Source organism: Ahaetulla prasina, chromosome 6 (genome assembly GCF_028640845.1).
Source record: "Ahaetulla prasina isolate Xishuangbanna chromosome 6, ASM2864084v1, whole genome shotgun sequence".
In the NCBI taxonomy this organism is placed as follows: Eukaryota; Metazoa; Chordata; class Lepidosauria; order Squamata; family Colubridae; genus Ahaetulla; species Ahaetulla prasina.
Genome location: NC_080544.1, coordinates 41,892,857 through 41,916,705, shown reverse-complemented (window position 1 = coordinate 41,916,705; position 23,849 = coordinate 41,892,857). Strand labels below are relative to the sequence as shown.

Sequence of the window (23,849 nt, the reverse complement as noted above, 5' to 3'; positions counted from 1 at the left end):
TCCACGTTAAATAAAACGACTAAGGATGTTTCAGGTGTTGCATTTGGCCTGTGAATAAACAAGATTTTTTATATTTTTTGCTACTGAGAATTTAAAGCAAACTTCAGTTTATGGGTAAATGTGATGTCATCTCCTTGGAAGTACATTTTCATGGTTCCCCCCCCCCCCAATAGTCTGTAAAAATGAAAATGCTGTTTATGTATTTTTAATATTGCTAATGAGGTTGATAGAGGTTTTGTTCTGAAAATAAAGCTACATGCTTGCTTTTGTACATTTTGGCTGGCCTGAAGATCCAACGAAAAAAATGGCTTGGAACACATTTGTTAACAAATTTCATATACTGCTTCATCATCAAGTCAAGACAATTATGTCAAATTGTATCTGAATTAATTTTTATTACATTTGAAAGCTTGCATAGATGTTATAATACAAGAAGCAGGACTGTATTGCCAGAGAGAAGGAAATGTTTTCAATTATTCTTAAGCTCTATCAGTGTAATTTAAATTGCTTTTTGCTGGGCTAACTGGCTGTTGCTTTGAACATTTAAAAATTTCTTCCAAGTTGCGTATTTTTAAAAATCAAATTTAAAAAAAAGTTTTATTAGAATGGAAGTGTATTCAGTAGTACTATCTGAAAACTGGTAAAGTCATAGCAGGGGGCTTGTTTTAAGTTCACATTATTTGCCCTGAGTCCTCGGAGAATGGCGGTATAAAAGTTTAAATAATAAATAAATAAATAATAAAACAAAATGTTTCTAGTGTTTATTTGCTTAGAATATTTCTGACATTGAGGTTTTGTTCCAGTGGACTACACAAAGAAATATGAGGGTAACATTTTGTTTTAATTTTTCATACATGATGCAACTCTTTCAATTTCTTTCACAGTACGAATATTTTCTGATAAAATGCTAAATTCTAGTCAATTCATAAATACATAATATAAACATGGTTTTTTTATTTGAACTTATATCCTGCCCTTCTCCGAAGACTCAGGGCAGCTTACATTGTGTTAAGCAATAGTTTGCTTATTTTGAAATAAATTTGCTGTTTATGCCTTAATATAACCCTGTGGAAAATTAAAAAACAGACTGGGGAATGGATGTGGGAGAGAGAGATAGCAACATTGATAGTGGATCTAGACTTTAGATCTGCATGTGCCTTCTATTCATTCTTTGCTCAGTAGATTGGGAGGAATTCAGATAACATTTGAAGATGATACAATCTCATACATAAAGGCATCCACATCAGTAGGAACCAAGAGCATGCAAAGAGTATAAAATCACCTAAGGTTAGCTGGTCCACTATTGTAGAATATTGTTTGCATTTTTGAATGTGCTTGAAGAAGTCTTCATGAGCAAAAGGGTGCAAAAGTAAGTAATCCAGAGTGTAAAGATAGATTAATGATGACTCTGAAATCAAATACTTGCAACAATTAAAGACACTGCTTTTCAAATGACTTAAAAGTCAAAAAATTCACACCTGTTACGCCAGTATTTAGCAACCATAAGAGCATGTGTTTCACAATGTTCTATTTAATTATTCAATCAATCGGTTTGTACATCACTCAGTTCTGAATACTGGAAAGTTTTCCTAAAGCTGAAAAGGAACAAGGCTGAGTGAATCTCTGCTGGGAGGGAATACCTGGAATCATGAGATTACTGAAAATATCAGCTTCCAAAGATTCCACAGATTAATAGTTGGAAGGGACCTTATAGGTCATCTAGTCTAACACCTGCTCAAGCAGGAGACCCTACACCATTTCTGACAAATGGCAGTCCAATCTTTTCTTGAAAATCTCAAGTGATGAAGCTCCCACAACTTCCGAAGGCAAGCGGTTCCATTGATTGATTGTTCTCACTATCAGAAAGTTCCTAGGTTGAATCTTTCCTTGGTCAGTTTCCATCCATTTTTCCTTGTCTGGCCTTCAGGTGCTTTGGAAAATAGCTTGGACCCCCCCCCCTCTGTGGCAGCCCCTCAAATATTGGAGTACTGCTATCATGTCTCCTAGACTAACCATGCCTAGTCCCTGTAACTTTTCTTCATATGTTTTAGTCTCCAGACCCCTATTCCTGGTTGCTCTCCTGCACTTTTTCTAGAGTCTCAACATCTTTTTTATAGTGTGGTGACCAAAACTGGATGCAGTACTCTAGGTGTGGTCTTACTAGGGTTTTATAGAGTGGTATTAGTACCTCACTTGATCTTGATTGTATCCCTCTGTTGATGCAATTTAGGATTGCACTGGCTTTTTTTGGCTGCCGCTATACAATCCTGGCTCATATTTAGCTGGTTGTTCACTAAGAGTCCAAGATACTCTGGACTCCAAGAGTCCAGAGTCACAGACACTGCTATTAAGCCTGGTTTCAACCAGTTTATATGTGTACTTTTGGTTTTTCTTACTTAAGTGTAGGACTTGGCTTTTCTAGAGTCTCAACATCTTTTTTATAGTGTGGTGACCAAAACTGGATGCAGTACTCTAGGTGTGGTCTTACTAGGGTTTTATAGAGTGGTATTAGTACCTCACTTGATCTTGATTGTATCCCTCTGTTGATGCAATTTAGGATTGCACTGGCTTTTTTTGGCTGCCGCTATACAATCCTGGCTCATATTTAGCTGGTTGTTCACTAAGAGTCCAAGATACTCTGGACTCCAAGAGTCCAGAGTCACAGACACTGCTATTAAGCCTGGTTTCAACCAGTTTATATGTGTACTTTTGGTTTTTCTTACTTAAGTGTAGGACTTGACTTTTCTCTAGATTGAATTTCATTTTCTTAGATAGGACCCAGTGTTCAAGTCTGTCAAGATCCATCTGGATCTTGAGCCTATCTTCTAGGGTGTTAGCTATTTCTCCCATCTTGGTATCATCTGCAAATTTGGTAAGTTATTATAATTATAAGTGATAATCCTATAGGAGTGGGACCTCGAAGTAGTTGACTATTTGATTAAGTTGGACAGATAGATGAATACAAGAGAAGGCAATATGTCAGATAATCTGGATTGCATCCAGAAATCAAGGACACGGCCAGTGCCACTGTCAAGGTTGCCACATTTTGTACACACGTTTTGTGTGAAAGATCTTAGCCACAACCACTATTGCTCTTGAAGTAGGTTCTGTAAGCTGAGGAGACTTCCCAAATCCTCAAAGAGGCATTGATTACTGATTGGATCCAGCCTTCTTTCACCCAATGAGAGGCCTTAATCATGTATAAAGGGAAAAATCCAACTGATGTTTGCCTTTGATAAGTTAAGAGGACAGAGAAGAGGCTTAGTTACAAAGACATGTTAGATGATATACATGGAGTTGACTATACGGAGGAGTGCTAGAGGAAACTGCTAAAGCAATAAGATCATTTCTGTAGGATAGAGAGGTGCTCAAGGAAAAGTTCGTTCCAGATTCCTATTACTATGCTGTAACTTTTACAGTAGGATGGGAAACATCTAAGACTTAATGATGTGCATGCTCTAGAACATTTTTGTATGCTTGCTTTGCTCAAATAAATCCTGTTACTCCTGTGTTAATTGGCTTTGACTACGTCGAAGGAGCCCTCCTGAGACAACAAAAATGGATGGTTGTGTCGAACAAGGGGGAAATAGTTTATTTCTTTAATGTCGCAATGTTCCGAATGGCATTTTGGGCTTAATAACACCAGGTATTTTGCAAGTAAGGCTGCCAAAATAGTAACAGGACTTACTATTGGATAAATTTAAATTTCATGGGCGTAACCCTCTAAAACAATAGTATCTGCCCATGGCATATACCACCGTCTTCTATCTTGTACGGTATGTTTAAAAATTGAAGTCCATCCGGACTCCCTCCCTATTGGATTACCTTTGCACTGACATCACTATACAATGACCAATCAGAGTCCGCCGACCGCTTTTGAAAACTAAATTCACAGGTGGTGATAAGATAGAAATACGATGCTTTCGCTTAAGAAGCTCCGGGGCTGACCAAGGTCTGGATTTGCAAACGAACGTGCGAAGATTCAGGTAATGCGGTCGGTCAGAGGAAGGGAGAATTAACTGTTGGCCACCCGGCGCAGTCTCGAGAGTCGGCGGAAGGATACACGCGACGCTGCAACTGCCTCTGAGGGCGGGGGAGGAGTTGGGCGGTTTGAATGAGCGGAAGGGAAGACTTGGCGCGCGCGCGCGCGGTGGTGCTGCCGCCTCTGAAGCGAGAGGGACTCCGGGTGTGCCGTTGGCGGGGAACGCTCAGGGCAGGTGAGGGGCTTTTGGTCCGGGTGAGAACGGCGCCTGTGCAAGGGAGGCTGGGGTCCGCGTTGGTGCTCATGCTGGAGAGCAGTGGAAATGGGCTGGAGGGTGCAGGATATTTAAAGAAATGGGCTTGTTGGTTCCTTGGTTTGTTTAGCGGAGCTTAGTTCGCACGTGGCCCTTGACAGGATGCCTACTGATCTTAAGACTAACAAAAGAATTTATTTTTGCTAACGTACGATCTAAAAAGGAGAACTTAAATCGTGGCTTGAGACGAAAGAGAGACAACTAATGAATGAACTGGTTTTATGCTTTATGAGATAAATGGCAGTTCTCTGAGACTTGTACTTCCGTGAGAACTGTGTTAGGAGGGTTTTTGATGTAGGACAATATCCATTATGTGGTATACGATTATTGGTAGTGACATTTTCCAGCAGATATCACACAATACTGTAGCTTAAGAGTGTTATAGGTAGGTCTGAATGGCTTTATGCTTGAATTTGGCTACTGTTTTTTTCAAATCGACTTCCCAAAGGTTTCAATCTGAAATTGGCTGGTGTCAGCGATACAAACTCTAATTTGCCCACATTGCAGGATATTTTACTCTGTTGTTGAACAATACTGGTTTTATACCAGCTTCCATATAAAATAAAACCATTCTGAGAAAAGAGTTAGCTACTCACACTGCACATTGGCCTGCTTCTCAATTCCCCTGCTCTTTTTCTGATGTCACAAGCTAGCCTCCCAGCTCCAGGAGGCATGAAATCCAAGTTCACCTGGTCAGTAGACTCTCAAGGTCCAAACCCAGTAAAGTCTGTCAAAATAGTTAATTGGGAAGCAGCATGTAGTCTACCTACTACTCTGTCCTAGGTTGCATTCTCATTCCAGAAAACATTAATCTGGCATAGGGAATACCCACCTAATATTTAAAGCAGCTGATATTGCTAACTGTAATTCTATTCCATGTAATCTACATCTAATTTAAGATGTAAGATAATAAAATGAATAAATTTAAGTTCCAGTCCAAAGAAGAAGTTTTGTAGACTGCATTAATCCTTCTACATTGCATTAATAGATTAATTTTTTTTCTTTTTCCCTCTTGATTTTTTTGCTTGTACTACTCATCTAAATAGTTATAAACAAATTATAATTATAAACAAATTACTGTTAAAGTAAGTCTTCATTGACTTTCTGGGGAAGCCAGAAGATTGTAGATGATGACCAAGACACTTGGCAACTGTTCATAAGTGCAAATAAGTTGCCCAGCACCCAGATCACATGACCAAGGGATGTGGCACAATGCTTTATGACAGCTGGAAGTCCATTATAGATTTAAAACACATTTTTCCTGTAGTTATAATATAATGTAATTTTTTTTATTAAAAAATGGGAGCAAACAAAATAGTAGCAAACAATATGCACAACCATGAAATTTACACATATGGTCATCGAGATGTGTTGAAATCTGCAATAATTTTATTTATTTTTTTCCTTAGAGTTAAGATATACAAATTAAAAATGCCGTTTTTGGGGAAAATTGTTGTTATTAGGAGAAATGGGACTGATGGAACTCATTTTCCGCTCACTGCAAACTCTTGTTTGTTTGGAAGGTAAGACTTTAAATTGGTACGGGTTTATTTGTGTAGGATTTCATTATGTAATTTTGATGTATGTCCTTTTTGTAGCAGTTTTAGGTAGTGTCATAACTTACTTTCCTGGATTCCTTCATTTGACTCTTCTATAATTTCTTTAGACGTGCAGTGTATGTCACATAATGGATTTGATCTGCTTCAGTGTATATTATTTATGCAAGACATTCGTCTAATCAAAAACCTAACCATTTATTTTAGACGTTCTTAAAATTTAATCTAAAAATCAGGTTGTCTCTGTATCTACCTTGCTCAATAGTAGTAACTCTGAGTACCTTGCATGTGCCTTGCTCAATAGTAGTAACTGCGAGAGGGATCTTAAAGTCCTAGTGGACAACCATTTATATATGAGCCAGCAGTGTGCAGCAGCTGCCAAAAAAGCCAGCACAGTTCTGGGCTGCATAAACAGAGGGATAGAATCAAGATCACGTGAAGTGTTAATACCACTTTATAATGCCTTGGTAAGGCCACACTTGGAATATTGCATTCAGTTTTGGTCGCCACGATGTAAAAAAGATGTTGAGTCTCTAGAAAGAGTGCTGAGAAGAGCAACAAAGATGATTAGGGGACTGGAGGCTAAAACATATGAAGAATTTTGCAGGAACTGGGTATGTCTAGTTTAATGAAAAGAAGGACTCGGTGAGACATGATAGCAATATTCCAATATCTTAGGGGGTTGCCACAAAGAAGAGGGAGTCAAACTATTCTCCAAAGCACGTAAGGGCAGAACAAGAAGCAATGGATGGAAACTAATCAAGGAGAGAAGCAACCTAGAACTAAGGAGAAATTTCCTGACAGTTAGAACAATTAATAAGTGGAACAACTTGCCTGCAAAAGTTGTGAATGCTCCAACACTGGAAATTTTAAAGAAAATGTTGGATTACCATCTGTCTGAGATGGTGTAGAGTTTCCTGCCTGGGCAGGGGGTTGGACTAGAAGGCCTCCAACGTCCCTTCCAACTCTGTTACTATTATTACTATTATCTTTAGCAACAGCTGCATTGCCTTATACTAGGTGGAAATGAATTAGAGATTTAGAGATCACAATATATTTTAAGATATGTCTATATAAGAACATCTAGTTATATAATTTGAACTAATAATCTTGTAATAATTTTATATTTTAAAGGAAAAAAGAATGTGATATTCGAATCCAGCTTCCTCAAGTTTCTAAAGAACATTGTAAAATTGAAGTCAATGAAAATAAAGAGGTATGTATTATTACTTTTGGTACGTATTCAATCCTATTATTTCTGGTACTTGTGCTTTATTCATGGATCTGGATATATATATTTTATTCCTATGTATTTTTAGGCAGTGCTGTTTAACTTGAGTTCGGCGAATCCAACACAGTTAAATGGGAATCTCTTTCAAGATCCCACACACTTAAAACATGGAGATATACTGACAATTATTGATCGTTCTTTCAGGTATGTAACAATATAAGCAAATATGGGTATGCTAGAAATAGTGCTTTTTAGAAACCTAAAGATCAAAGAAATTTTAGAATAATTTGATTGTTAGGAAAACTCCCCAAACAGGAAAACAGATTATGTAAAGAGTAACTAAACTATTAGTCTAAAACTGTACTTTACTAGAGGAAAACACTAATAATTTTGAATAAAGTGGATTTAATAACTTCTTAAAGTCTTAATACAGTAACTTAAAAAGTTGGCTTAATTTTAATTTAAGCAATCTTTGTACTTGAATAGATTTGAATATCCACCTTCATCATTTCCTCAGAAGAGACTTTCTAGATCTCAAGAGAAGGAAACATTACAGGTAAAATAGAAATCATTGTTTTTCTTAGTTTGGGGAGGGGGACAATAATAAAATGTAGAAATTTATAAATTGTATCTTACTCTTTGGCTTGATTTAGTAATTGGTCATTATCAGTTACATTTCACTTTAGAAAATTAAGACATTTTCTCTGGTCTGCCGCTCATGTTTTCTACAAGAAAAAAGAAAGTGAATTGGTGCTGTAAATTGACATTTGATCTATGAAAGATTATTAATAGTTTCTCTACTTTATCATGAGTTGGGTTAGGTTATCCAATTGAAAGTAAAAGAAAACCTGTAAGATCTTAAGATGAACTTAAAAATAGATATTAAAATGAATCCATTAAAGGTTTAATTTAATGGGTAATTTAAGAAGAGGGAGAAGACTGTTAAGTCTTGATTTACATTATTTTAATCAAATTATGTCAGTTACATAAAACATTGTAATGTTTTATGTTGAGGTCTGTTAAACTGAGATTTCATATAAGTGGAATATTGAATATTGAAAGGCAAGACAATAAATGTGTCATTGAGATCTAGACAGAGTGGCATTAGTTTTCATAAAGTATGTACAGAATCTAATCTTAACTGGAATTTGTTATATCAAACAAATTATACTAAAAGGCTTGTGTGCTGGGTACTGTTACAGCTCCTGGGTTTATTGCATAATACTAGTTACGCTGCTTAATCTCTGACAGAATTTTCCTCAGTGGTATTACTGTATTGCAGCCTTAGATTCTACATCAGTGGTTTTCAACCTTTATAGTGCTGCGACCCCTTTAATACAACTCCCCATGATGTGGCGACCCCAACCGTAAAATTATTTTTTTTAGGCAGCGATCTCAGCGCGTCTCAGCAGCAGCAAAAGGGGGGGGAAAGCGGCAATTTTTTTTTTAATTTATCACGCCTGAAGCCATATTGGCTAGCGATCTGAACTGCTTGCGATTGCCTTAAGGACAGAGGCATTAAAGTGGAGACTCCTCCCCTATTAAGTTTATCGTGCCTGAAGTCAGATTAGGCTAGTGATTGGGAGTGATTGCAGATGGCTTGAGAGGGAGACATCACAGCAAAGATTTCTCTCTCTTAATTCATTGCGCCTGAAGCCGAATTCGCGATTCTTCGACTCGCAAGTATACTTCCCATATTTCCAATGGTCTTAGGCGACCCCTGGCAAATCGTCATTCGACCCCCAATGGGGTCGCGACCCACAGGTTGAGAACCGCTGTTCTACATGATGTATCTGCACAGCACTTAATGTTCAGAGAACTATTATAAATATTTCTTTCACTGTAAATAATTAGTTGTTATACATAGAACTTTTGAAGTAGGGGGTCCATTAGTTTCTGGAAAGCTCATGAGTTTTGGAAAGCATAGTAATGGTTTACCCAATGGATGTCCATATTGAATTCTAAAATTCAATTCAAAATTCTAGTGTTGACTTAGTCCTGTCAATTATAGATTGCATAGTTAGTAGTCTTGGCTTCAGATAAGAGGTGAATGAAATACTGCATTATCTTTCAATCATTCTAAGAAATCACCAGTGGAAACTTATTTTACAAGAAAAATGGCAAGCTTAAAAGAAGTATTAAATTCCTTGTTCTATTGCATTGTGTTTAATTTTACAGATTCTTCATGTTCAGCATATGCAACAGACGGACTTGCTGCACCCACAAAACTCAGATTACAAAAGTTCTCCTATTACTGGTTGGTAATTTTTTTGTTCTTTTTCTATAAATGCTTCATCGTATTAATGACTTTTTATTAATAAAAAGAATGTGTTTAGTACTGAGCGGTAAAACAAATGAAAGCAGCATTAGAAATTTGCTTTTAAAATACATATATGGATTTGGTTTAATTGATGAATTGTTTTCTGAGACCTTTAGTGACCCAGTTTCTGAGTATTATTATTATTATTATTATTTATTATTATTTATTCGTATTTTTATACCGCCCTATCTCCCTAAGGACTCAGGGCGGTGTACAGCCATGTAAAAACACACAAATATACAAGATAAAAACATTCATCTAAAAAACTTATTATAAAGGCCAAATATTTAAAATAAGATATAAATAATAAAACCCAATTAAAACCAAAGCTAAAATTTAGTCATTTAAAAATTTAAAATCCTAGTCCAGTCCTGCGCAAATGAATAGATGTGTCTTAAGCTCGCGGCGGAAGGTCCGAAGGTCAGGAAGTTGACGAAGTCCTGGGGGAAGCTCGTTCCAGAGGGTGGGAGCCCCCACAGAAAAGGCCCTTCCCCTGGGCGGGAGCCCCCACAAAAAAGGCCCTTCCCCTGGGCGTTGCCAGTTGGCACTGCCTGGCCGACGGCACCCTGAGGAGTCCCTCTCTGTGAGAGCGCACAGGTCGGTGGGAGGCATTCGGTGGCAGCAGATGGTCCCGTAAATAACCCGGCCCTATGCCATGGAGCGCTTTGAAGATCATTACCTTGAAGCGCACCCGGAAAACCACAGGCAGCCAGTGCAGTCTGCTCAGGAGAGGTGTTACATGGGAGCCACGAGGGGCTCCCTCTATCACCCGCGCAGCTGCATTCTGAACTACCTGGAGTCTCCGGGTGCTCATCAAGGGGAGCCCCATGTAGAGAGCATTGCAGTAGTCCAGCCGAGATGTCACGAGAGCATGAGTGACCGTGCACAGGGCATCCCGGTCTAGAAAGGGGCGCAACTGGCGAACCAGGCGAACCTGGTGAAAGGCTCTCCTGGAGACGGCCGTCAAATGGTCTTCAAAAGACAGCCGTCCATCTGCAGCTGACTGTACCGGGATGCCGGCATCCACAGCCACTCCGTCTTGGAGGGATTGAGCTTGAGCCTGTTTCTCCCCATCCAGACCCGTACGGCCTCCAGACACCGGGACAACACCTCGATAGCTTCATTGGGGTGGTCCGGTGTGGAAAAGTACAGCTGAGTGTCATCAGCATACAGCTGGTACCTCACACCGAAACCACTGATGATCTCACCCTATACTCTAAACCATGATAATTAAGAGTTGAGAAACAGGCTAGTCTTAAAAATATATTAGAAAAAATATTTCACAGCTTGATTACATTTTGGAGAGTGACCTATATATTTTCTTGTCCATTAAGTAACTTTCATAAAATAATTTATGAACACATCTATTCCTTAAAGTTAGCTGATTAGAACCATGTTTAAGGTAAGGGAAAGTGATTTGGAAAATTACAAAGAATATGCTTGCATGTATACTATATTGTTAGGCAATTACAAATAAAAGTTCGGTTCTATAAGTTTTGATTTGTTGAACTTAATAGAATTGTGCAAGTCTTTTGAAGGAGGTAAATTGTAATGTATGCAGATCTGTCCAAAGCACATCTTTTAAGATCTCTAAAGTAGTCACATATTTTTGCAGGTTCATGCAGTTGCTTCCTAAACGGTTTTTAGACCATTGAGAAAAGTTTCAAAGTGGGCAGTCACAAGCATGTGGATATTGTTGGAAGCAGTTTACAAAGCTGTTACTTGAAGCTGGAAAAAAATTGACTGCTTTGAAAAGAGATGCTTTTTTCTAAGAATTTATAAATGTCTATTTAATTCTTCAAAAATTACTTTCTGATTAGTACTTTATCTGTATAAAGCTTCAAAAATAGTTTTAACTTTTTTCAAGAAAATAGATTTTAAAAACTGCCTGTTTCATATTCTTGTAGGCAAGAAATTTGAAATTTGCTCTCCTAAAAGAAATGAGAAAAGACTTCAAAAACAATACAGCACATCTGAATTTAAGTACAAAATGTACAGCACTGAGAAAGCAAATGAATTGTCTCCTTTTAGCAAACTTTATGAATTAATGAAGCATGAAGATGGCACAGGCAATGTAAAGGAAAATACTGGTAATGAGACCTTGCTGGAAGATGTATTTCACTCAAGATCTAGGAGATCTGCAATGAGTCGAGCAAAGTTAACTAAAGCTGAACAATCTGAAGACAGTAAAATTCAAGGAAAGCATGATATTGTAGCAAGTGCAATGCCAACATTTGAAGAGAAGAACTCTGAAAAATCATCAAGCACTCAAAATTGTGATATACAACAGAAACGAGAATGTGGAGGTACAAATCAGTCAGATTTTAAGAACATAGAAGATAATGAACTGGGAAAGTATGCACATTTTAAAGCCAATCAGCAGAGCGGACAGCATTTCTCTGAATCATGTATACTGTCATTGGACTATGCAGAAAAGGCCAAGTGCCTTAATAAAGTTAACGTAACAGATGCTTTCACATCTGTAGAAAATACTTTGCCCAAAACAAAGCCTAGCCAGGGGAGTACTCAAAATTATTCCACTCCATGTTCTAGAAAGTCTCGAAGATCTTCCAAGTCCAGAAGGACAGTGGTTGAAATAGATTCACTGAACAGAATGAAGAGCTCTGGAGAAATGAAAGAGTGCCCTGTACAAGTTTGTGGGCAGGAGCATGAATCTGATATTTTGATTGAAAGTATATATTCTAAAACAAATGAAAATAGAGAACTGGTCACAGAAACAGCGCTAAATCTGAAAGATTCAGAAGATGGAAATTCTAGTACTGTTTTCAGTTCACTTCATCTTAATACTGGTGAAAACTGCAATAACAACATTGAACTAAAAACTATTTCAAATGAATTTTCTTATACAGAGGCAATAGATAAAGAACCAATAATCCCTGCAGATCTTTCCCAAACCAGTGAAATAATGGCAAAGGAGATTCCTGAAAAAACCTTGGAAACAGAATATCCTACAAATGAAAATAAAAAACTAGGAACAGAAAACAATGAGCAGAATGTTAATATGAAAAATGATACACCTACTTTTTCCAGTTATGAAAGCAGAGTTCTAACATCAGCCACGGTTAATGCTGTTGCTGAAATGAATGTGTTATGTCTGCTTAATAAAAAGTCAGGTAAATAACCAAAAAATTATCATTGCTATTTGCTGTCTTCGGTAACTTTGGTTAAGATAAAAAAAATTACCAGCTTATTTTTTCTGTCAGTTAATTGGCTTGTTTGACATTGTTACTAGAAATATATGTTAGTGCCTTAGTTATGATTGAAAATATTGACACGAAAATAGAATAGAATAGAATTCTTTATTGGCCAAGTGTGATTGGACACACAAGGAATTTGTCTTGGTTCATATGCTCTCAGTGTACATAAAAGAAAAGATAACATTTGTCAAGAATCATAAGGTACAGCACTTAATGATAGTCATAGGGAACAAATAAGCAATCAAATCGTATTAGGAAACAGTTAACAATAACAACAACAAAACAGTCAAAAGTGTAAAAAGTAAATTTAAGTTTATTTTTTTTAATTAAGCAATTGTATTCTCAGCACAAACTTTTTAATCAAAAGTGTAAAAAGTAAATTTAAGTTTATTTTTTTTAATTAAGCAATTGTATTCTCAGCACAAACTTTTTAATTGTTGAAAGCCATTGTGTTCACTTTGCTATAATTTACTCTTCGTTTATAGATGCTAAGAAATCACCTCAAAAGCGTAGAGGTACAGAACTAGATTTTCTAGTCCAATCACTTGGAAAGAGGAAGAGAGTGTCTTTTGGTGGCCAACTCAGTCCAGAACTCTTTGATAAGCGCTTACCTCCAAACTCGCCACTTAAAAAGGGGGCCATTCCAGCAAGACTAAGTATGCCATTTGGAAACTCACCACGAGCAGTTCTGAAAAAAGCTGCAGAATTAAGGCAGTCTGTAACACAGGTATGTGATTGATGGATGGAACAACTGATTGCTAGGAATATTTACATTTCAACCAAAGAATTGCTCTTGATCCCACAATATATATACATATGTTTGTCTATATTTCACTATTCTTCATACTGAAAACTTTGTATTTTAAATAATGTATCTGTACAAATATGTTAAAACGATCAGAAATTTTAAGTCATATAAAATTTAAAAATATTTTTGGGTGGAGGAATATAAGCTCTGCACTTCTTAATACATCTAAATATTCCCCTAGAATTCTTTCTGCGAGGAGTTGGTGTTATATTGCACCTGAATGTTTCTTTTCTATTTAAAAATTAGACAATTAGTAGTGTAGCGGCGAGATGGGTAGCAAATAAATGTAATAAATAAAATTGATAAATCTGTTGATAAAATATTTATCCCTATTTTATTGTTAGAAACTCCCAAAACAAAATTGGGTAAATATTTCACATTCTGTTAAAAAAAATGAAATACTCTCCAGCAGAGATACAAGTAGCCATCTTTGGTTACTGTGGATGATCTACACATGTAGCTTTACATGAGATGTTTGAAATCAGAATTTATACTATTGACTTTTATTTTTAAATTGGGGCATTTTCAAAATAATAACATCTTTAAAGCTTACCAAATTTTTTTTTGAGAAAGCAAATTTCTGAAAAAATTATTTCACAGAAAAGTGGAGAGCTTGGAAATGTTTGTAGATACCTGGAAAGTAATACAGAAAGTTCTGTCTCTGGGGATAGAGTTCCAAAAAAGTCTACTCCAGGGCTAGACTATGAAACACTCCTTGCTCTGGATTATTTACTTCCAAAAAACTGCTAGACCATCTCCAGAATGGCCAAATCTGTGGTCTGATCAAGATGGGACAATGCCTAAAAATAGCTGACTTCTTTTTTATCTATTGCTTCACATATTTTCATAGTTTCATAAAGTAGCTAGGTAATAGATTTGAAAAGAAGTTAATTTTAGTTTATATTAAAATTGGCAAATGAAAAAGGTTTAGAGCTAAGTGTATTATGATTTTATTTGATTTTTGTACCATCACAGTTTTTTCTACTATTATTGGTTATAATGTTACAGTAAAAAACCAGAATGAAAACAAAATACAATTCAAATTGGAAAACCAAAATTGAAGTGGGAAAGAAGAATGGCAAAAGGCACTGGTGATATTACTGAAATGCTGTTAAAATAATTCTCAATTTTCAATAATTTCCTAAAATCTACTGAAGGGATCCACTTTCCATAAGAGCCCCTCCCTAAAGGATGTAATAGGTTGCATAAAATCTGGTTAGAGGAGGCTCTTCAATAGACACTCAAGCTCCAACTTATGAAGAATATTGACACCAGCTCTTTAAATTGTGGTTGGAGCCAAATTGTAACCAGTGCAGGGTCTTCAATGTGTGTGTGATCTGCTCCCATTATTGAAACCTAAGAAATGCTACCCTATTTTGGACTAATTGTAATGTCCTTATAGACTTCAAAGGCAACCCTTTACAAAGTATTGTGGTTTTTTGTGAATGCCTAATTGTTCAATTCATTTTTCTGAGAAGTTCTGAAGGAAATAGATATTGCTGTTTGTTCAAAATCTAAAGTTTGATATTTGTGTGTGTGTGTGTGTGTTACCTATTTGTTTTTCTACAGGGTTCCTTGGAGAGGAAGCAATATGAAAATATTGTGTCAAAGCAAGCTGACTCACATAGTGTGCCCCAGAGGCAACAATGTATCGCTGATCCTCATGTTGCAAGTCAATCTTCACAGGGTGAAGGAACCACTACACAAGAAATGCATATGAATAGCTTATTCAGTGAAGTTAAAAAAACAGTATCTAATGACACTTCATCATTAAGAAGGAGCAAACCCTGTACTTTGAGGAGAAGTTCTATACGTAGAAAAAGTGGAACTATGGGTACTATTCACTCCAAAAGACGAAGTGGTGCTTCTGAAGCCAACTTGATGGGTGTGTTACAATTGTATCTATTGCTAGATAATTTACAAAAACAGAATTAAACCTTTTATGTATAAAACACAGTATAACTTGATTATTTATCAGATATTTTATTAAAAATGATTAAGGTGAATAATCTTCAACAATTGTTGTTTTAGTTGTGAAGTCTTGGGCAGAAGTAGTGAAACAAGGTGTTCCAAAAGCGCAACTGAAGTCTGCTTCAAAACAGGTGTTTAAAACAAGATCAATGAAGAGAGTGGCTTCAAAATCATCAAAGGTATAGCAAAGCAGATAATTGTATAATTAATAACGTTTTTCCAAGTGCTCAACTTCAAGAATCTGGATTCTAAATACTGGGGAGATCCTTTTGATACTTTGTTAATCCTAAATTCTGTCTCTAGTATTTCTAGGTAGAATTGTCTTTTATTAATGGAAAATCGTCAACAGTTTTAGTAGAAGATATGGGGTAGTTTCAACCTATTTTAAAACAGTTTAAGATCTTTAATTGAAGGCAGTATGTTCTATTAGTGCATCATTTTGAAGAATGAAAATGACCTAAATTGCCATGATGAAGTATAAAGATAGGAATGCACATTTTTTAAATTGCTATTTCTAAAATTAAAAAGAATTGAGGAAAATAATGAATAAATTATATGTAATAATCAAAAGAAAGCATATCTAGGAAACATGAGATAAGTGGGATATGGATATTATCCGTAGGCAAAAAGTACCAATTTCAAATAGCCATGCTTGTCACTCAAAATACAGATTAAAGTAAACTAAATAATTTTTGAAAATTGCTTCAAAAACAGCTAAATGTAAATTTCACAGATTTAAAATTTCACTTTTCTTTTTGAAGGCAAACGACTGGTGGCTTTCACAGTAATAAGGGTTGAGGCAAAAAAAAACAAAAAACCCACCCCACCTGAAATTGATTAACCAGAATATGTATCGGCACCAGGCAGCCTTCCAAAGCAATGTTAGTTACTGAAATAATAAGGTATATTAAATGATTAAAATATTTAACAAATACTATTGCCAAATTTCATCAGGTTACAAATGTATTGATGAAATGTATTTGATACTTTTAAATGTGATAATTATCACAATTATATATAATAACTTACATGCTTTAATTTTTCTTAGTCATGAAATAATAAAAATAATAAAAATAATGAGCATGATTGTAATAACCTTCCAGTTACTTTTTTAGTTTATTATGAGAGAAATGAGGCTCTAACTGAATAACTACTGAGATAAAGGCTCAGTATATGTTGTTTCTTTTGAGCAGCAAAAAAGATTTTTTAAACAATGTAGGTAACATGGTAAAATACTTTCTGGGCAAGGCAAAATGTTCTGACAAATATAACTGCCCAATGAGATTATCAGTACTTTGGTTTAGAATACTAGGGAGTGACACTAGCACCATAATTAAAATGAAAATGCCTGGGTTGAATAAGAGCACAAGTCTCCACACAGTTGTATCGACTGACCTATAGCCTATCCAATACATTTAGGTTGTCTTAGCTGCAGCTAATGAAAGATGGCATTGTTCCCCTTCTTTAAAGAGGAGCTACACTAAGAATTGTATTTTGTATAGAGAAGAAGAAAACTTGTAGTTATAAGGGTGAGAATAAGTCAGAAATGTTGCTTAATTTTTCAGCAGAAAATCATCCTGAATGAATTAGTAATAATGAATGCCAGCTGAAAATACAAATTTAGATATACTTGTAATTTGAAAATTTAAATGAGGTATTCTAAAATCCCTATAGAGATTGTCAATCACCCAGGTCATGGTTATGCCCAAAATGCTTTTCAAAAGATAAATGAACTTGGTTTTTTCCTTGAAAACATTTCATTTCAATTCTGAAGAAGCTTCTTTGATAAGAAGCAAAATATTTTCAAAGTAAATTTTTGACAATAATATTTATGGTTGATTTGAGTCTTGGAAGAAAATTATTTGAAAAGGATTTTGTGTTTATTTTTATAATTCATAATTTAATGTTTATGTATTCTTGCAGATTCTTTTTTAATAAAAGTTAATGGCAACCACACAGATCAACCTTATATCTAAGACTTCTTTATTGTTCAAAAATATAGAGTCCTTTCCCATGCCAAAAACATTGGTTTCCTATTTGGACTCAATTTAAACTTTATCCTTTACATTTTTAAAGGTTTGCCATTTATCTTATTTTAACTTAATTCCTTTGTTGGTGATACTTTATTGATCCTCCTATTTTTAACTTTAGTTTTTAGATTTTTATCTAAATATCTCAACACCACCCATCCACCCCGGAATATTTGTATTCTTCGTTTTTTTTTCCTTTAGGGACTTTGTTTAAGGTTGGGAGCTCAAATTAGAGTAGCCATCACTCTTATTCTGTTGATACCATACTCATTCCCATCTCTCTCTTTCCTTGTCCTAACTGTCTATGTGAGAACTCTCCTTTATACGTGGGAATTTATTTTACTGGCTTTCCTTCCTCTTTGTGATCTTTATTAATGGACACATGTATTATTGATCTATAACAAAGTATTGGGTGAAATGCGAGAGTGCTCTTCTTTCCCAGGTCACCTTTTCCTTGGACTTCTGAGGCTTTCAGTCTGCTGAACTACTATCTTCCCTACTCATGTCTCACCTACATAAATTCGGCAATCTTCCTTCTGCAGCCCATCACTTTCTGATTCTAGCTATCCCATTAGATCTGGAAGATATCCTAGAAAAGTCTACTGAGCCTTGAGGTGCTTGTTTTCTATGAACTTTGTAACTTTTGTTCTTTTTCCAGTTTCCAACTTCTTCAGCTTGCCATTTTAATACTTATAAAAAAAGGCTCTAAATAGTTCTACTTCGTTGCAAGAACTCAATTTAATACTCCGTGCCACCTCTCTATTTCTCATATATGTGTCACAGGATATATGTTGCGGAGGACAGGATATATATGGGAGATGTTATTTATTTATTTATTTATTATTTAAATTTATTTAAATTTAACATTTAAATTAAATGTTAACAGTGAGTAGTAGGGACAGATTTCTCTTTCAGTTATTTAAAACTCTTCTCTTTTGAAAAATTCTCTTTTTTTCCTTATGTACTGCACTGCATTGACTTGGCTGTTCCTGAGATAGGATTGGATTGAATTGAATTAGAGTTGGAAGGACTCTTGGAGGTCTTCTAGTCCAATCCCCTGCTCAGGCAGGAGACCCTATACCATTTCAGACATGATCTAGTAATTTTTAAAAAGTGAGTCTTCCAAGCCAGGGGTGTCAAACTCAAGGCCCGGGGGTCAGATCAGGCCCGCGGGGTGCTTAGATCTGGCCCATAGAGCCATCCTAGAAACAGCAAAGGACCAGCCTGTGTTGCCTGTGCCAGCAAAAACGGAGCTTGGGAGGGCCGCCCATGGCCCTCCCAAGCTACTTTTTCACTGGCAGAGAGTTGCAGGAAATTGTCGCAGGAGCTGGTTTTTGCTGGCAGAGCACTCAGGCACACCTGGCATGAGTGACGTTGAGCTGGCCTTCCCCCCTAGTCCTAAGGTCAAACACAATCTGATGTGGCCGTCACTGAAATCGAGTTTGACACTCCTGTTCTAAACTATAAGTGACATATAGTGAACCCAAAAAACAGCTTCCTTTCTGACAATTTTTACTTTTTTAAAAACTGGATTGAATTGGATAAAAAAATAGATTAGTGTCACTTGGAAAGGAGAAAAAGACATTTCCAATGTTTCCTGGATTGTTGTGCCTCCAAAATGTTGTTTCCACATTATTGAATTCTTCCCTATTGAAAGAATATTTTTATTTTTATTGTCCCAGAATTGTTTGAAGTAAACCAGAAAACCTTGTGCAGTTTCAGCCTGTACAAATTGGCCAATTAAGACTTTTCTCAAAAGATCATATAACATATTCCCCAGAACTGAAATAAATGTAAAACTACTATTATCACTAGACTTTTAAATTTATATTTGTATCTATAGTGGCATGTTTCATTAAACTGATTTTTAATATATTCTGCTTTTAGAATAACAATTTATTAAAAACACCAAAAAGAAAAATCAGCGGTCACTTCTCAACAGGACATGCAAATTCTCCTGCTTCAATTGTGATTGGAAAAGCACATACTGGAATTTTGAATATAACTGCACAAGTTCCTAAGGTGGTCATCAATTATCCTTTGAAAAAACATTGTGACCTAAATGAAAGTTTTACAGGTAATTTTTGGGCCTTTGTTTAATTTTACGTGCCAAATGACATCAGTTCGTGTTTCCTGTTTAAAAATAAATATGTCATAGAGAAAAAACTTTGTATGTTATATGATAAACTATTTTGTATAATTCTGACACTATGTAGAGACAATCAGCATTATATAATATTTAACCAGATTCAAATTGCTTTTGCAATTTGTAATAGCAATTGCTTTTTAAAGATTCAAAAATTTGTACTCCTATACACTAGCATGTCATTTATTTATTGTAATTTATTGTAGGTTTCCATTATCTCTACAGTGATTCTGGATAGCTTATAGCAGTTAAAAATAGAACAGCAAAATAAAATACACAATCAGCAACGAAGTTAAAGCAATCAGACAACAGTTAACAGCCACCTTATGGGCTCAAACTGACAATCCCCATACCTGGGAACAGAGAAATATTTTCAGAGCCTTGTGAAAGATTGGCAGGTTCAGGTGCAATCTAATTTCTGAGGGAATGGTGTTCTAAAGGAATAGCATCATGACAGAAAAGGTTCATTTCTTGAGTCCCACCAGATGATGTTCCTTGATTGATGGCACCCATAACGTCTGCCACATAGCCAGAAACAATAAGGAAGATGTCCCATCCCCTTCTAAGTTAGAAGTTGATAATTATATAATGTAGATACAAAGCAGAGTGCGGTTAGGGGGTCTTTGTACTGAATGATGTGTGAAAGATAATATGTACAGATACCGTTTTATAAACTCCATACTGATAATCCATTATCCTAATTTCCAAAGGACATCAGGGCAATTGATGATAGATCTATATAGTACCGCTATGAATTGCTTTGTTGCTGATTTAGAAAAAGTGCATTGTATACATATATACAAAATGTTGTTATCTTGAAACATTTGCCCTCAAAGCATCTCACAGATAGATGATGTGAGCTCTGTGAATGTTGTGGTTCTTCAGGCAAATTATATAAATAGATATATGTGATAACTTTGCGTTATGAACATGCTTCTAAGTCTATTGAGGTAATATAAATGGAAATACCACATTGCAGTATTTTTTTTTAAATATCGGTGCATGTGCTCTTACATTTTGACATCTTAATGTTCAGAAAAAATTCAGACGTATAAGCTCCTTTTTTTCCTTTTTTTTTTATTTAGGCGATCAGGGATCTTTGTAAACTAAAATAACATGGTTGCAGTCTGCAGAGAACAAAAAAAGCATACAGAAAACTGGCAAAGAGATTATTGTTTAGAAAAACCTGCCAAATATCAATAAAGGGATAGTGACCAATGAAAGGGTATTTAATAGAATATAGATAAATAATCTGAATTATATAAATAAGTACAAATAATTGAATAAGGTTGATAATATGCATTTAAAATATTGCATTCAAATCTAGGGGAAAAAAAATCAGACTTTCTGTTGTGGTTCCCGCCCCCAAACTTGGCCCCATGCCCAAAAGTGCCTTGGAGCCGGGCCTGCTGCCAGAAAGTGACTTGGACATTGAGGTGGAAGGGCCGTCAGGACTTACCTCGGAAGCACCGGCCTCCCTGGCTCAGCTCCAGGAGCCAGAAGTAAGCCAGGTGAAAGAGATAAAGAAGCCTCCTTCCCCTGACTCTTCTCCCCCCAGGCCACGCCTGCAGACTCAGCTGACAGCAATCAGGCTTGGCCAAATCCTAGGTTTCGTAGGCAGGAAAGAAGGGAACAACAGAAGCAGGGGAGGGGCAGGCCTAGGAAGTGCTGAGTCATGGAGCCTCACCCCACAGGATATAAAAGGCAGCAAGAGCTGGTGTGTCTCTTTGTATCAGGCAAATCCACTGATTGACTAGAGCTGAAGGTTGTGACTCACCAGCGTCTTGGCACCTAAGGAGGGCTCTTGGCAGACGCTGGCTCTTTTGCTGCCAGAGCTGATAAGAGCCAGCTAATTAAGCCATAGTTCGGACGGAGGCAAGGAGGACATAACACTCACCAAGAAGACTGCTTTCTGTATTTTTCGGAGTATAAGACACACCTTAATTTTTGGGAAGGAAAACAAGAAAAAAAGAATTCTGCCTCTGAGACTGCGGAAAAGGAGGAGGAGGATGCGTGGCTCTGCGAATTGCTCTGGGGAACCGGGGAGGAAAAAGAGCATTGCCTCCATTCATTGCATTTTCTGGCATTTTCCTCTCCAATTTCCTGAAGCAATTCGCAGAGCCTTGCATCTTCCTCCTCCTTTTCCGCAGTCTCACTTTTTCTTTCCTCCTGGCCAGATCCATCTCCCAGGCCAGGAGCAGAAGCTGACTGCTCTCAGCCTGGGTCGTCTGGAGAAGGGGCAGGCCGGGCGGCAAGCACCTTGCCTTACGCTTCTCACGCAGAAGTGCATGCTTCGCAAGAGCATTGCCTCCATGCATCGCAGTTTCTGGTGTTTTCCTCCCCGGTTGTCTCCCATGCAATTCACAGAGCCGTGCGCCCTCATGAAAATGCAGCAGTGGCAATTTTTGGCCGGTTCCAAGCAGCACTCTAACCCTTTCTGCCACCCGTTTCCCAGCATATGGAGACCAAAAATGTGATGCTCATTTTTGGCAATGTAAGGATCTCTGCCACCTGAAACCACTGGAAAATGTGACACGCGGAAGCCAACAACCTCTGAAGGACGGGTGCTGGTGGGTGGGTGGGGCTACATTCAGACTATAAGACACACCCAGTTTTTCACTCTCTTTTGGGGCGTCTTATACTCCGAAAAATACGGTATCTGTTGTAAAATCTCTCAAGCTGTAAATTTGAGATTTTCCTGCAGAACTCCTTAATGTTAAGTTATAAGTGATTTTTCCACGAGCAAAAGAGATTCCATTGGTGCCATACATCTATATATGCAGATTTAACCAATTGCTAAGTTTTTTAAAAACTATTTGAACATTCTTATTGTGTGTTTATCTACAGAGAGGAAATAAAATCAAGGTTGATTTTATTGATTAAGAAATTGTGATGTGTGAGAAATTAGATTTGCAGTAGATTGATTTTCTTAAAGGTTAACAATATATCAACTCCTTGCTTTGCCAACAGATGGTGCTATGATTGTGTAAGAATATAATCCATTAGCAAAGTACGGTGTAGCATAATAGCATACTTACTTAATTGACCATTGTGTAACTATTTCCAGTTCTAGAAATGAGGTTTAAATGATCATAAACCTGAACTCAGTCTTTATATCTTCTGAAGAATTACAAGAAACTATCTGGTAATAAGAGATTCTCAGTAGAATGGCCATCATCAGCGATGATGTTGGTGGTGGGGCTTTGGTACATTTTGCAGTATTAACAGTAGTAATTGAAACTATTGAAATTTAGAATTAAAAACAATACTACTCTTAGCCTTAAATCCCTCCCTCCCTTAGCACCCTACATTTGGATCCATTTTGGAAGGAAGAATCAAGATTTCTGGAGAAAGATTTGCAGATATTATTCTTCTTCAAAATTTCAAAACAGAAAAATCATTGTACAAATAGTCTTTATATAATTAAACTGGTGCAAAATTACTTAGTTACTTATATAACTAAGTAATATATTACTTAGTTGAATATAAACACATGCATGCAACCATTCATCCAGCTACTTGTGCTCTCAAGTACTATTGCAAACTTTCCCTTTTGCTTTTTTTTAAGGATTATCTAAATCAGCGCTGAGCAAACTCTTTTTGTTGGGTTGTATGCTTAACTCCTTCTTTCCTAACATTTATCTCCCGCATCACCTTGTCCATCCCAAAACAAGAGCTTAGTTTCCTGCTATGAGGATGAAATATGTTTAAATGCCTCCTGTAATATTGATTAATATTGCTGAGATCAGAGGAAACACTCAAAATGATACCCATACAAAAAGCTAAGCTTTGTTTCATAATCAGAACTCGAAATTGCCAGATAGAACTAAAACATTTGCATATCATACTAAATAATGGATTATTATTTTCAGTGTGAGATTGACATAGTTTTTGTATGATGACCATCTTTATTGATCTACATAGTTTAGTTGGTTTGTAAAATTATATTTTAAATTTAGTATAATTAAAACAATAAACTCTGGCCTACTAAATTCAGCATCCATGTAAACTGTCCCCTCCCTACACAATTAGATTTTAATTAAAAGTCATTTAATTACATTTGAACTGCTTTCCAATGTGCTATTAGGGAGGAGCCATTGAATTATTGGAGGTAAAATATTAGACAATAATGAGGCATATACAAAGAAACAGTGGCCTTGCTTCCCCTGATCACATGCTGTGAGAGAAATGCTGTCTTTTCTCTTTTTTAATTTATTGTGTTTCTGTCTAATACATTTGGGCAGTTTAATCTCTGAGACCCAGAAATCTCACTT

The 23,849-nt window shown here is 36.4% G+C and overlaps 1 protein-coding gene across 3 annotated transcripts in view; it reads left to right on the top strand.

Moving 5' to 3' along the window:
• MKI67 (marker of proliferation Ki-67) overlaps positions 1 to 23,849 on the top strand; it is a 36,354-nt gene that overhangs the window by 1,044 nt on the left and 11,461 nt on the right. For 2 of the 3 annotated variants that reach the window (XM_058188724.1, XM_058188726.1), the window contains exons 2-11: positions 5,705 to 5,818; positions 6,986 to 7,067; positions 7,171 to 7,286; positions 7,569 to 7,638; positions 9,261 to 9,339; positions 11,310 to 12,536; positions 13,106 to 13,347; positions 14,998 to 15,313; positions 15,460 to 15,578; positions 19,317 to 19,506. In XM_058188724.1, coding sequence (XP_058044707.1) covers positions 5,727 to 5,818; positions 6,986 to 7,067; positions 7,171 to 7,286; positions 7,569 to 7,638; positions 9,261 to 9,339; positions 11,310 to 12,536; positions 13,106 to 13,347; positions 14,998 to 15,313; positions 15,460 to 15,578; positions 19,317 to 19,506 — 2,533 coding nt within the window. In that variant the 5' untranslated portion in view covers positions 5,705 to 5,726. Of the gene's footprint in view, positions 1 to 4,134; positions 4,218 to 5,704; positions 5,819 to 6,985; positions 7,068 to 7,170; positions 7,287 to 7,568; positions 7,639 to 9,260; positions 9,340 to 11,309; positions 12,537 to 13,105; positions 13,348 to 14,997; positions 15,314 to 15,459; positions 15,579 to 19,316; positions 19,507 to 23,849 lie in introns of those variants that run through there. The other variant, XM_058188725.1, reaches the window with a different exon arrangement.